Source organism: Cynocephalus volans, chromosome 2 (assembly GCF_027409185.1).
Source record: "Cynocephalus volans isolate mCynVol1 chromosome 2, mCynVol1.pri, whole genome shotgun sequence".
NCBI lineage: Eukaryota > Metazoa > Chordata > Mammalia > Dermoptera > Cynocephalidae > Cynocephalus > Cynocephalus volans.
In genome coordinates this window covers 98,245,704-98,260,944 of record NC_084461.1, presented here as the reverse complement: position 1 = coordinate 98,260,944, position 15,241 = coordinate 98,245,704, and the positions used below count along the sequence as shown (strand labels likewise).

The 15,241-nt window shown below is 36.2% G+C and overlaps 1 protein-coding gene across 1 annotated transcript in view; it reads left to right on the top strand.

Annotated features, from left to right (window-relative positions):
- EPB41L4A (erythrocyte membrane protein band 4.1 like 4A) overlaps positions 1-15,241 on the top strand; it is a 234,511-nt gene that overhangs the window by 129,709 nt on the left and 89,561 nt on the right. The window contains exons 4-7 of the mRNA XM_063087716.1: positions 2,133-2,211; positions 11,234-11,331; positions 12,581-12,701; positions 14,654-14,741. Of these exons, the coding sequence (XP_062943786.1) occupies positions 2,133-2,211; positions 11,234-11,331; positions 12,581-12,701; positions 14,654-14,741 (386 nt within the window). The remainder of the gene's footprint in view (positions 1-2,132; positions 2,212-11,233; positions 11,332-12,580; positions 12,702-14,653; positions 14,742-15,241) is intronic.

Here is a 15,241-nt window from a genome sequence, read left to right as displayed (position 1 = left end):
ATGGGAAATGGAGGGCTAATTTGGGCCAAAAGTCCTTAAAGAAAATTAGCCAAACCAAATGTTTTTCATTGTGTATTTTTCAAACTTCTGCTTAACTGCTCAACAATGAACACATTTGAAATGGCTGTGCTTGGTGAAAGGGGTGTAATCTGTTCGTATTCCAGAGAATAAAAGCAGCTCTGGGGTCTGGAGAAGGCCTCTTCCTTTGTGTACTGTCTCTGCAGCATCTGTTCTCCTCTCCGCCCCCTCGGTGCCAACCCCAGCCTGCGGGCACCGGCAGAGCCATCTGCTCAGGACACAGGGCTTGATTGACACAGATCAGCCAAGGTGGACTCCCTGGCTCTTCTAAATATTTAATAGTCTTTGCCTCTCTGATGTCTATGTTCAGGTATAGAGATATATTTGTGAAAAATACACAGTGGTTAAGTGTAAGCATACAGATGGAACATGTGCAATCAACTCTGATAAGAAATTATAGCAAAGTTCCTTTTAAAATTTTGTTTTGAAGGAAGTTCTAGCATAAGGAGTGTCTTATGCAGGAAGGCATAGATGAAGGCAGAGGGGTGGGCCCTAGTCCTGATTGTCTTCTGTATGCCAGGAACAGGGCTTTGTGGTACCACAAACATAAGCATGTGTACATAATAATAATAATACAAATAATATAGTGTGTGCATTATAAATGCATTGTATCTTTATTACTTGTTCTATTTAATTTCCTTTCCCCAACTTCTACTATTATTTTATTTTATTTTTTGGCCAGTACAGGGTCCCTAGCGTCTAAATTTGTGACTTTATTTACTCAGTTAAAAATAAAAATAACAAGACAAGTATACTTTGTTAGTTCAACAGTATCAGAGACTTTTACTGAGGTGCATGCTTTACAGTTTTGCTTTTTGGACTCGTGTGGGAGAGTTTTTGTTGAAACAAACAAAAATTAGCGACTGTGACCGTCAGTTGGTGCACCACATGACATATCCTTTTTAAAACAAGGACTATTAGACCTAGTTACTGCACAGCTTGGAAGTATGCAGTTTTGGAAACAGTGCAGATCAGATTCACACCCTCTGAAGTAGAAATATTTCTAGTGAAAGCATAATATAAGGTGGTTGGCACCCCAAGGGACTTGTGTCCTCTTGCACAATATGAGTGTTTGATTATTTATTTTGTATTCGCCATGTATATACAATTCCAGGCTTTGTTTCTGATTTTTTTTTAAAATTTGTAGACTTAGTTCTTCTGCATATGGTAAATGAATGAGATGAGAAATGTCTTAAATACGTAAGAATACAGTTTGAGATTCAGAAAGGTTTAAGAATGAAACAAATATAGTATTGTTGTTCATCCTATCACATAACCTCACTGATTTTTTTTTTCTTAAAGGTAAGAGACATATATGATAAGAAAATTCTAACTAATCAGTTTAAAAATAGAAAGTTTTTAGTCCCTCTTTCCAAAGTTTGCCACTGTTAAAAATTTCTTGTGTATTCCTCCAGGAAAAAAACGCAACATATATTTAACAGATACTTTACATTTACACAAAAGGGATCATACTTCTACAATCAGGAATATAGATAGATTGATGATCTCTCCCACATTAGCATATACTGATCTTCCTCTGGCCATTTAAAGAGTTGCATGGTATATCATATACGTGTCGTATGTCTGTTGTTGACTTAAATGGTCCATGTGCTGCTGAGCATTTAAGCTGTTTCCAGCTTTTTGTAGATAGGTTTTTAAAAATTTTTTGTGATAAAGTGATAGGTGGATGATTTTTAAAACCATTTATTTTGTTTATCAATGCTCTTTCTTCATTATGAAAAAATACATACATATTGTAGAAAATGGGAAAAATATAAATAGTAAAAATTATACATAACCTCACCAATCAGAGAAAAACTAGCAACATTCTGGCATATCGGGCCCTCTTTTTTCTATGTATGTGCACACATGCACACGTAGTTGAAGTACTACTGACACACAGTTCTGAACCTTGCCTTTGTCATTTTATGTTTTCTTATGTCTTTAGAAATCCTTGGTAAGTGTCATTGTTAGTAGTTGTATGATGTTACTCTACTACTTTGACTAATTTATAATTTTAATGAAATCTAATTAATTTCTATTTCTTATTTTAGCTGGACCTCCATATACTTTGTATTTTGGTATTAAATTCTATGCTGAAGATCCATGTAAACTTAAAGAAGAAATTACCAGGTATGATACTTTGCTTTTGAACAGATACATGTATGGCATATATAGAAGGCTTTATTTAAAACAAAATTGGGGTCAAGCCTTTGGATGTGTGTCTACCTGAGTTTTGTAATGCATCTCCTGTGAGGATTAAATTTAAACTAGCATTGCAGGAGGGAGATCAGATAAATGTGTTTGAAAAATGGCATGAACCTGAGTGACATGATGATAGATTTTGCATCTGCTGTGATGGGATATTTCTGTACCATTATTGTTAAGCATGCATTCAGCCTTTGTATTCATATAAAAGTAGCCATTTGAACCACTTGAAGGATATTTTGATGCTTGGTTTGCATATGTAAATACATATTTGAAAAGCCAGCTATTTCTCTTCAATTGGTGTAGCTTGACTATCAACTACCTAGGTGTTTTGTTTATTTCCACAGGAAATGAAAAGGTAATAAGTGTTTTTAGTATTGTTAGTATTAAGAAGGGAGAGAAAAAACCAATGGTTTAATGTATTACTTCATCTTTGTTACCAAATATCTGATTTCAGTTAAGGCAGAATTTCCAATTGATATTGATTGTCAAGATAGTCCATGCCAACATTTGAAAGTGGCTTATAATGAGCAGATAAGAGTGTTATGTTTTAACTTATCCAACTAGTTACCTTGGCTGCATGTGGTAGCAAAACCAAAAGTATATTCCCTAACTTAACTCTGAGTGGTCAGTTTTCCAATGAACCATTATTGTGGCTCAAATAAAACCTAATACATTATTAGAAAAATTGGAAGTTATATCTTTGATAACTAAGGCAGTCTGTGGTTTTATTTCATCCCATCCTTTCTTTTCCTCACACTTTCTCTCTTTATTTTGGATTGCACATGAAAGAGTGAGAAGAGGGTAAGCTGATTGGACTTTTCCCATCCCATTCTGAAGTCCATATTTAGTCCTCATTTTTAGAACCGTGCAGTTAGATGTCTGCATTCATGTCTTCCATCGTCACTAGTGAACAGTTTGAAAAGCTGTCTGAGAGAAGGGTCACTGGGGTGAGGAGATGTTGAGGAGAGGGGTGGTATTTACATTAGAGTTTCATGGGGCAAACTGAATCTAAGTGGTATAAAAATGCATTTATATCTATTACTCATTAGGGAATTGCAAGGGAACAACATTTTATCAAAATGCAATGAAAGCCCTTCATTTTGACGTTGTCAGGAATCTCTCTGTGCCTCCATTTTATCATCTGTAAAATTGGAGATGTACCTGTCTCATGAGGTCTTTGTAAGCATTGAAGGGAATAATGTATGTAAAGCTCTTATAATTGTGTTTGGCTCATAGTAAGTGCTTGATAAATGTTAATACTTATTATTTAATTCTGTTCTTGCTCTGGCAGTACAGTGGGATTACATATTGAATGGGGTTTAGGTTCCAAAAATACTTGATTTAGTATTAAGAAGGGGGAAGACCAATGTTTTATAATGCATTACTTCATCTCTGTTCACTACATATTAATAATGAACAGAAATTTCTCTTTAGAATCTATTAATAGCTCATTAACAGATTACATGGATTTGTGTATAATGTACACAAATCCCCACAATATTTTCCATACAACCAGTTTTTCCTCAAGTATTAGACCAGATCATGTACTTAAGAACCAGATGCATAGTTGGCTTAAGATTAGTGGCTATAATCTATAATAATTTATTTTATATTTTGCCCAAAACATATAGTTGAACTTAGGTAAGTTAAATGGGCATTTAATGTGTTATCACTATACATTTATGATTAGTAAGTGCTGAAGATAAAATTATTGATTTGCATGAATATGTTAACTCAAATGGACAGGCATAATGGACCTGAAATGGGAAGGCAGTTATGGGAGATAATTTTGGCAAAAGCAAAAACTAAAACCAAAACCAAAATATATGCTAATAAAGGAAAAGTATACTTAGGCCAGCATTTTCAAGTTGAATGTTTATTGATTCAGTTCTTTAGAAATTGCTTCTGCCTGTTCTGTATTGGCTGTTAAGTTGTTTATAATTTTTTTATTTGAAAGATAATGTTATAGCAAACATGCTTTTATATCATCTTCATGTACATACAGTCATATGTTGCTTATTGACAGGGATACATTCTGAGAAATGTGTCATTATGTGATTTCGTCATTTTGCAAACATCATGTAGTGTGTTTACACAAACCTAGATGATATAAACTACTACACACATAGGCTATAGCCTATTGCTCCTAGGCTACAAACCTGTACAGCTGAAAGCTGAAGGCAATTGTAACACAATGGTAAGGATTTGTGTATCTAAACATAGAAAAGGTACAGTAAAAATACATTATGAAAAATAAAAAATGGTCACCTGTATAGGGCACTTACCATGAATGGAGCTTGCGGGACCGGAGGTTCCTCTGGGTGAGTCAGTGAGTGAGTGAGTGCAAAGGCCTCGGACATTGCTGTGCACTACTGCAGACTTTATATACACTGTATACTTAGGCATTAATAAAAAATGTTTATTTACTCAATAATAAATTAAACTTAGCTTACTGTAACTTTTTTACTTATAAACTTTAAACTTTAAAAGAAAACTTTTTGACTATTTTATAATAACACTTAGCTTAAAACACAAACACATTGTATAGCTGTGCAAAATTATATCCTTATTCTAAGGCTTTTTTCTATTTTAAAATTTATTTATTTATTTATTTACTTTTTAAGCTTTTTTGTTAAAAACTAAGATACACACACACACACACACACACACAAACACACACACCACACATACACACACAAGCCTGGGCAGGGTCAGGGTTGTCAATATCACCATCTTCCACCTCCACATCTTGTCCCACTGGAAGGTCTTCAGGGGTAATAACACGCATGGAGCTGTTGTCTCCTATGGTAATGATGACTTCTTCTGCAATAACTCCTGAAGGACCTGCCTGAGGCTGTTTTTTATCTTTATAAATAGAAGGAATATACTTTGTAATAATGATAAAAAGTATGGTATAGTAAATATCTAAACCAGTAACATACTCATTTATTATCAAGTATTCTGTATTTTAAATCATTGTATGTGCTATACTTTTATAAGATTGACAGCATAGTAGGTTTGTTTACAGCAGCATCACCATAAATACTTGAGTAATGTGTTCAGTGACAATGTTACAACAGCTACTGTGGAACTAGACTATAGGATTTTTCCAGCTCCATTATAATCTTATGAGGCCATCATTGTATATACTGTTGGTTGTTGACCAAAATACTATTATAGGGCATATGAGTGTAGTTGTTTTGAAAATCACATTCTTTCACGTTTATTGTATGGACCTCTTTTACTATGTAACGCATTCTTTTTACTTCTACATACTGTTCATAATTTATTTAACCATTCTCTTGTGGATGGCCATCCAGGTTGTTTCTTTTTAAAAAAATATTATAAATAATACTGCAGTGAAGCTTCTCATGCATATATATGATTATGCTAGATGCAGTATTCCAGAAGAACATTCTATTTAGGAAAAAAGACTAGGGATGAATTGTATACACAGGAAATAAAGTTTCAAATTATGAAAAATGTAAGTTCATAGAATCATATCAGCTTGGAGTCCCTGCTATATGTTCTAAAATATTTTCTGAAATAAATGAAGTTGGAGAACTGTGAGTCATATATTCTGATCTCTACCCTTGAAGAACATTCCTGACACATCAGCCAGATACTTCTTAAACATTTTTAGATAGGAAACCTCAACTGCCTCAAAAAGCAGTAAGAAATTCAATAAGAAATAAGAAATCCCTGGATCTTCTATCATCAGTACCAGGTTTTCTTTCTAGGTCTATGCAGAATAAATTTGATCTCTTTTCTCTTCGTTAATCCTTTAAATAATTTGTGTCCTCATGAGATGTTAAACTTATTTTCAATTCAAACTCAAAATATTATGACATCCTTTCATGTATTATGTGTCATTCAGACCTCTGTATCCTCTGCAGATTTGGTAAGCATAACACACACACTGATTAAGAAGACAGGCTTTGGAGTCACACAGGCTGAGGTTTACATCCTTGCTCTGTCACTCACTAGTTGTGTAATTCTGAGAAGATTACATAACCTTTAAAGCCTTAGTTTTCTTGTCTCTATAATGGAATTATAGTATTTATTCACAAAGATTACTGAGTAATATATAAGATAATGTATGCAAAGTACTTAACAGTAATGTAAAAAGTATAAATGTAAAAGTATAAATCGATAGTAAGGATAGCTAAAGTGGAAATAATGATGTTTATTTTATGTTTTTAAATTATTGATTAAAAATTTAGGAAAGACCAACTTGCAGCCCTAAGCTAGGTCTTCCAGGTTTAAGCCAATCCATGAATAAAAGTATTGGCTTGAATTTGTATGTCAAGACAGAATTTACTCACTCACTCTTCATTCAGTAACTCTGGAGCAACAGGTTGTGGTGTACTGAGTAACAGAGATTCAGTAGTGACCACGGAGAGATCTATTTCAGTGCACCTGAAGGAGGGGATCTGTCAGTTGCCTTGCTGACAACTCTATCTGTGATGCTGTTGCCATTTCCCCAAACTTTTAAGGATGTAATAACTCTTTCTAAAAAAGAAAATAATGGTAGTTCCATAGGACTTGTTCATAACAACACTTTTTTTTTTTTTTTTTAAATTTTTTTGTCTTTTTCGTGACCAGCACTCAGCCAGTGAGTACACCGGCCATTCCTATATAGGATCCGAACTCACGGCGGGAGCATCACCGCGCTCCCAGCGCCGCACTCTCCCGAGTGCGCCACGGGCTCGGCCCTCATAACAACACTTTTTAGCTTCTAAAACAGTTGGATTTTTTTAGTTTGTTTTTATAATATTTTACAGCACTTTGGAGATTAACATTAAGTTCACCAATTATTGTTATTGTTCTTTTTGTAACATGTAATCTCCCCTTTGTGAAGATTAGCTTGTTTTTGCTTCTTTACTAGCTGAGTGACCTTCAGTCGTATACTTACTTCCTAAGCCCCTGTCTCCTCCTTTCAGTGCAGATAATGGTGTTTATCTTCATCAGAGCTGGGGTGAGGGTCACATTTCCTTATGGAGGCAAAAGGGGTTTGTGAACTTTAAATGACTGCAAATGAAAGGTGATGTTATTGCTATTTATCTCCATATTTTTTTTTTTTTGTCTTTTTCGTGACTGGCACTCAGCCCGTGAGTGCACCGGCCATTCCCATATAGGATCCGAACCCACGGTGGGAGCGTCGCCGCGCTCCCAACGCGGCACTCTCCCGAGTGCGCCACGGGCTCAGCCCTTTATCTCCATATTTTAATCATTGGTTTTAAACTTTGAAGGTGAAAATGTTATTCTTGATCATCTTCGTTACTTTCTCTTGGGAATTACTGGATGCTTCCCCTACTTTTGTTCTTTTTAAGTCATACCTGCCATTTACCCATATTATTCAATGTTATGTTGTATTTAAACATTTCCTTCTATCCCCCACAATTAAGTTCTACCCAGACTGATCAGGCTCCTCCGCAGTGCTGTGTTCCTCCTCTTTGTGGGATGAAGAAAACACTCCTGCTCTTTATCGCCTCTCTGCAGGTAGATACTCTCCTCCTAGATTCTTCTCTTTCACATTCCCTGGCACCAGAAATCAAACTTTTGTCTGTCCCCATGTCTTTCAGTTTCCTCACCAGGCTCTCAATTCATTGGAAGATGTGCTTCAGGCTTCCTTGATGTGAACATTTGTGACTGCTTTTGGCCATGAAATCTCCTGGAAGCCTCTGGTTTGGGCTCCTGGAAGATCAGGGTCTCTTAGCCCCTTCTTTAAGCAGATCTTCTTCTTTGCCCATTCTCTTGCCTCTGAAAATTGCTAAGTTGTTAACGATCGTCAACAATTTATACATTCCTGGTGTCAGTTCAGCTCTTTTCAATGAACATCGGCTAAACCAAAAACTATGAGGCCAATATTTCAAGCCCCTTATTTGTGTCGTACTGGTTGTAGTGTTGTGTTAAGTGTGGACAGGGTTAAGACCTGTGCTTCTCCCCCAGAACTCACAGTCTAGGTCAGGAGACAGTGGATATACATAAGTATGTTAATTTATATAAGGTAACCAGAAATTGCATTACAAAGCCTCTGCTTTGCAGCACAGTGTGTTCTGGAAACTTCCTGGTTAAGTGTATCATTTTTAATCAGTATTTTTTTTTTCCCAGTAGGGGTACACTATAACTGGAGTCACAAAATAATTTATTTTCCAAACTCTGGCACTGAAAAACAATGAGGAGAGTTGTTAATAATTATACCTGTGTAATAGTCATAGACTAGAACTGTCCTTGTAAAACTGGGATGTAGGTTCACCCTAATTAAAACTGGTGATATACAAGAACTTAAGCATTCAATCATAGCTTTAATCAGAATGACACAGAAAGACCCAGCAAATCTAAATCTTTGTAATTTTAATAAAATATTAAATAGTACTCTAAGTCCAATAAACAAGACAAATAAGTTATATGTAGTTAATTTAAAATAGGCCCTTAGAAACTATGAAATTTTTTTTTAGCATTTAAAATTATGATTTTTATCATAAATTTGTCTTGCTTGAAATAATAAAAGTTAACCAAATTCTTGCCTTTTTTGATTTTGGTGGGTTTTTTAATGAATTGACCTAAAGATCTCCAGTACCTTTAAAAGGCAGGATGCCTAGGTAAGTTTAAACAGATTTCCTTTTTTTTTACATTCTTCATGAATTTCTCAGAGATAGCAAAGAATGCTCATAGTTTTTTTCATTTCCATTCATCTGTCTGTATATTTATCCATATATTCATCTATCAAATCGACAAGTGTTTATTGAGCATCTGCTATATGTGGAGTGAGCCTTCTATACTAGGAATACAATCACAAATGGGATGTGGTTCCTCTTTCTTTGTATTTGTTTGTCTTTCTGTGTTCCAGCTATGTCTTTGTTTTTTCATCTTCCTCTGCTTCTTTTTCCCTTTGTCTTTGAAGCAAACACCTGTGAGATTAGGTTCCTCCCATTTCTGTATTTGGCAAGAGATTTGACTATCTAGTTGTTACAAAAGTCTTGGTAGAGGAAAACAAATAATAGCTCTGACTCATTTCTTAAAAAATTACATATCGGACTGGTCGATTAGCTCAATTGGTTAGAGCTCAGTGTTGTAACACCCAGGTCAAAGGTTCAGATGCCCATCCTGGCCCAACTGCCAAAAAAAAAAAAATTACACATGAAGAAAAGAAATTAGAAGGTACCAGTAAGAGGGTGTAAGTGAAACATGTTTCCAGCAAGCAGTAGTAATTCTAGCGAACGTCCCTTTAGTTTATAAGCTTTTGCATTTACATTCTCCTAATATCAATTTACTCTGCTGTTCTTGTCTCCAAGAGGAGCACAGATGATCGTTACACATTGGATTTGATATCCCAGGTGAGTATTAAGGAAATGGAAAGTAGTTCAGTAGGGTTGGAAGAGTGAGTTCAAATTAGGGAACAGGGGTGGTCACATGTCATTGGCAAGAGATTTGGCCCAAGAAGTAAGAAAAAGTCTTATAAGCTTTCTTAAGGAGCTTGAACTTTATCCTGAAGGCAAAGAGAAGTCTTTTAAGGTATTTTTATCAAAGGAGTGACATGATCCTATTTACTTTTTAAGACTCTAGAAGGGAGGTAAGTATGAATGATGGCAGAGCAGTTAAGAGGTGGTTTTAGAAATCCAGGGGATAGCCACCTGGACTAGGGAATGGAGAGACGTGTAACAGTTGCACAAGCAGCATATTTGATGCCTGAATATGGGTGCCAGGGGTGGTTACACGTTATTCCCAGGTTTCTTTTACTTGGGTGTCTGAAGATGGTGGTGCCATTTACTGAAATGGATGGTGGGCAAACTTGGGGCATTGAGAAGGTTTTCATTGAACTGTATGGTTGCAATCAGTTGATTTCAATCTTCTAGTAATAATCAGTGTAGCATCTAACATTCGGATTCCCTCACTAAGGGCTTTGGTTGTGAGCATTTGGAGAAGAGATATTTATCACAGCTGATTTTTATAATACATTTCTTTTGCTTTTCTCTGCCCCTCCCAATAACATTGAGTCACCTTGCAAAGAAAGAGAAATCACAGAAGGACAGCCTGAAGCGTGTGTGTGTGTAAGTGCTGGTGGCCGAGTATGGTGTGGATGGTTCATTATGTTGGTTTACGAACTTCTGGCCTCTCTCAGCCCACTAGAAGAAAAGCTGAATAAGACTCCTTCCCCACCCCCACCCCCCACCCCGCCCAAAAAAATATTGCCTGGGTTCTAGTTCTGGCTGTGTCACTTAACAGTTGTGAGATCTTGGACAAGTTACTTCATCTCTCTGTGTCTCTCGGTTTCCCCATTTGCAGAGTGGAGGTAATAACAGTACTGACCTCACTTTTAAGGTTTCACCTAACTGATTGCATGTGAAACACTCACATTTACAATGTTTAGAACAGTGTGTGGCACTATAGTTATAACAGGTGTTCTTTTGGCAGCATGAAATGAGCAAGCTGCAGATAATGGGTAGGGTGGATGGAATTACACTACAGTGACCTTTTCTTCCTGTAGTCATGATTTTAGAATCTGTAAATTACACATGTAATATAGGTTGGGTCTTTGTGATTTGTCTGTGATTTGCTCTCAGCAAGAACTTGCTGTAATAGCAGTGGTGGTAATGGTAATGGTAAGACTAGCTTATATTTAATCTTCACCCTGACCCTGCGAGATAGGTGCTGTCACTCTCCCAATTTCCAGGTAAGGAGACTGACTCTTGGAGAGGGAAACAGCAGCCCAAGGCCACAGAGGTAGTGAGTAGCAGGGCTGCTCTTTTTAGCTACAACCCTGAATTGCCTCTGTGAGGTATGTTTACGGAGAACCCTGTTCACGCAGCAGCCCTCTCACGGAAGAGTGGAAAGTGGCTTTATTTCATTAAAGGTGATTAGTTGTGATATCAGGGTCTGAAACTTCAGGTCTGAGTAGTGTAAGAGACCGTTAATCTCTTTTTTTCCATTTCTCTTTTAGATATCAGTTTTTCTTGCAGGTGAAGCAAGATGTCCTTCAGGGCCGGCTGCCCTGCCCTGTCAACACTGCTGCTCAGCTGGGAGCTTATGCCATCCAGTGTAGGTTCCATTTAAGCATATTTGCCTCAGAAATGTCTGGAGAAAATATTCGGATTGTTCTTTGTAAGCGAGTTTATGTACTAAAACTCTTCCTATGAAATGAGACTTTGCTAAAAAAATAAATTGAATTTAGAATTCAAGTTTTGATCATTGTCCCTTCAGAAGAGATAAAAATGGAACCTGTTACAGATCCCTTACAGTAGGTTGTGTGGAGTTTTAGTTGCAGGAATAGCATTGGTTTCTGATTAAGTGGAAGTCCTGAAAGTCTGTTCTACTGTACATCTCACCTGCATTCATTAATTCCACTCCCCACACCCTGCCCAAGCTGGTATGTCTTGGAGATCACATTGCTCCTAGGCGGCTACTGAGAGGGCTCCACATGGTCAAGTGCCAGTGCCAGGTTCAGAGTGTGGCACACACTTGGCGCTCAGTGCACTTCAGCTCTTGGCATCAATATGGCAGTCATGTGGGGTAGCTCCAGGTTGCAGTGTCATTTTGGAGACTAAGGCTATGATTATTTCCACTAATAATTACGGAGCACTTTCTAAGAATCAAGCTAGGTATGGGGGAAATGAGACAGCACGGTCCTTGGGCTTGTGGAACTTACAGACCAAACTAATCTGGAAGAAATATTTTAGGAATAAGGTCACTTATATGAACTTGGCTGGGGCTTGGAAGGGAGATTAACATGGGGAGGAGCATTTTTGTAAGAGTAATGTAGTGAGCTTTCTGTTTCCTTTTGCTTCTTTGGGTGAACTATAACGGGGTATGTGCAGCATTGTATCAGGCTTCCATGACCATTATTTGTTAACTGTGAAGAATTTACATTTCACAAAGACATTTCAAATGACATGCTCTATCTCTTGGTGTCATTGCCTGGGAGGATATATTGGGGACATGGTTGTTTTTCACCTCCAGCATTGCTAATGTTTGTACTCTAAATTCTGTTTAGAACATTTTATTTCATATAAACTCATAAAAATAATTGAAACAAAGATGGTGATAATTATCATCTCTGGGCAAAAAGCAAAAATAAAGAATTTATGTTTTTATGTCAAGATTTTTTTTTACCATTTATATATGCTCATCAGAGTTGTTTCAGTAACATTATTTAGTAGTATGTATATGAATTTATTAATAAAGCTTTTGAAGAAAAAATGTTTAAGCATGATAGGAATATTTTTATTCCTATATTTTTAGCAATATTTTCCTAATGTGGAAAAAAATGATGATTTTATTTCTTTTTTAGCTGAACTTGGAGATTATGACCCTTATAAGCATACTGCAGGATATGTGTCAGAATACAGGTTTGTTCCTGATCAGAAGGAAGAACTTGAAGAAGCCATAGAAAGGATTCATAAAACTCTAATGTAAGAATCATGTCTTAATGTTGCATCATTCGGCAACCATCATCTTAAGAGTTAGCGGATATAAGAGAAGTTTCTAAAATGATTAATTCACCTGTGCTTTGAACAATCTAGCTTCCTTTTTCTCTTCGTAGTTCTTTTTTTTTTTTTTTTTTACTGTTTGTAACACTAAAATGCTCATTGAAAATGACAACATTTTTAAAAGTATAAAGGAGAAAGGAAATCCCAATACCTGAAGTCAACATATGCTTGGTTAATGGCCTTCCAAACATCTTTCTATGCGTAATTTCCCACAGGGAAATTTTATTTTGTGCAGATTTCTGTACATACGATTTTACATAGGTGGAATCATTCTAAAAGTACTGTTCTACAACTTTTTATTCAGTCAGTAGTATCTTGTGAGATTTACTTTCATAAACTATAAATATTTTTAACTGCAAAAATTAACCAAAAATGCCTTAATGTATTCTGTATTTGTTCTGAATTAAATATGTAAATTCTTCACAGTTATAAGCAAAGTCTTATTCAGGCTATTGCAATAATCTGGAAATTATGATGATACTAGTGTGGAGCCTCTGACGGGATTATGTTAACACCACATGCACTTCTGAGAGGAGGAACACTTCCCTAGCAGGATTTTCAATTAATGGCCTGCAGCATTGAAGTTATAATTTAATTATAGTTATTTTGTTAAATCCTCTATACTGATTAACTTTGCATTATTACCTCTTATGTATCATTCCCTCTTGAACATGCTTAATTTCAGATCTATTGTACTTGAGAAAAAAAATGTAGAATTAATCTGGTCAACAAAAAAGGGTCTGTTTCAGTGAGTAGAAGCAGCAGTCGATTGCTGAATTGCAATCACAGAAACGAAGCTCTCCATCTTACATTAGCATGCACCAGGATGCTCTCCAGCCTGATCATACAGTCCTTCATTAAGCATTCCTTGAAGTGGATGCTAAGAGAGTGCTTTTTATAACATTATGAAGGACTGTGTGTTTGGCACATTCTGAGATGCTAATTCTATTAAGAGTTTCAAAGTACAGTTATATTTTGAAATTATCAAGGATAATTTCATAAATGTGTTTTATGCAATCGTGTTGACAGTGTGATGGTTATTTCTAGGAATAAAGCTTGATCAAGGTTTGGTAGCTTTCTTGTGTCTAATTTGATGAACATTCTTTGTTAATTTCATGGATTTATGTTGCAAGGTTTTCCAGTGTACCATGGCTGAAACAAGGATATGGGTCAAAGCAGGATTTCTTAAGTTTAATTTTTAAAGATTCATAGCTCCTTTTGTTGACTATGAACATCCCCCTCTCCCCCATCTGTGGAGATGCTCACCTACATCATGGATGAATACTGTTTTCTGTATGTTGTCACCAGTGAAGATTTGGGGAAGATGTGGGTATTCTCTTTGAAGAAAATGACAAGCACTTTTTACAATTTCTATACACTAACTAATGTATTTTCAAACTGCACATATGCTCAGGAGATGTTGATATGACCCGAGCTGGCGGGTGGGGGCCCTATGCTCTTCTGTCTATCCGCACTGCTCCTGTTTCTTTTGCTCCAGTAGAGAGCTGCTGGTGCACAGAGACATTTTACTCTTTGTGAAGGAGATGCTTTTTAATTTGAGTGCTTATATCCTCAGTAACCTCTTTGGGGGTTTCTGAAACTGAGGATTGGTAATATATGCTGGGACACTGGGGATAGGCATTAATGAGCAAAAATAGAATTGGTAAATGAAATTAACTTAATATAAATATCACCTCAGAGTATAAAATATTGTCATCAAGAAGGCAAAGGCCTCCTTGAAATACAAAGACATTAGCATTAGTACAAAGGATTATTTATTTTTCCAGTGAATATAATGAAGATGGTTTACATTCTCTGTTAAGTGCAGTAGCTGTCAGTAAAGTTAAGGCTCTTTGTTTTTATGCTGGGTACAGGGGTCAGGCTCCTTCTGAAGCTGAGCTGAATTACTTGAGGACTGTCAAATCCCTGGAGATGTATGGCGTTGACCTCCATCCCGTCTATGTGAGTAACATTTAATTAACAAAAAATATTTTAAGCTGATGACATTTTTCTTAAAAAGTCACTGAATCTCCCAAAGGAAGGCCGCAGTCCTGTTGTTTAGCAAGCAGATGATACTTTTTCATCTGTGTTTTTCTAACACAAAGCAGCTCTCCATTGGATTAAACCCTAATGAGTTTTGCATAAAAGTCTGTAATTATATTTCCATGTGTAGAAAACAATTAACTGGGCTTAAAAACACAATCTGGATAACAGCTCCAAAGGGCTTAGCTAAATGTCAAAACAATTTCAAATTTGTCTATAGTTGATTGTATTAGATAGAAAACAGGAGGATTTTTCCAAAAATAGATTTTATGACTGAAAAATACAAATAAAATCACTTGCCCAGTAAAGTAGGGTTAGGCAACAGTCCAGGTGCAACTACGGGTGGTTCTATGTTTGGATGTACAGGTTCTGTCAATATGAGGGTTACAACTTAACATAGGTATCACTGCATTAATAGA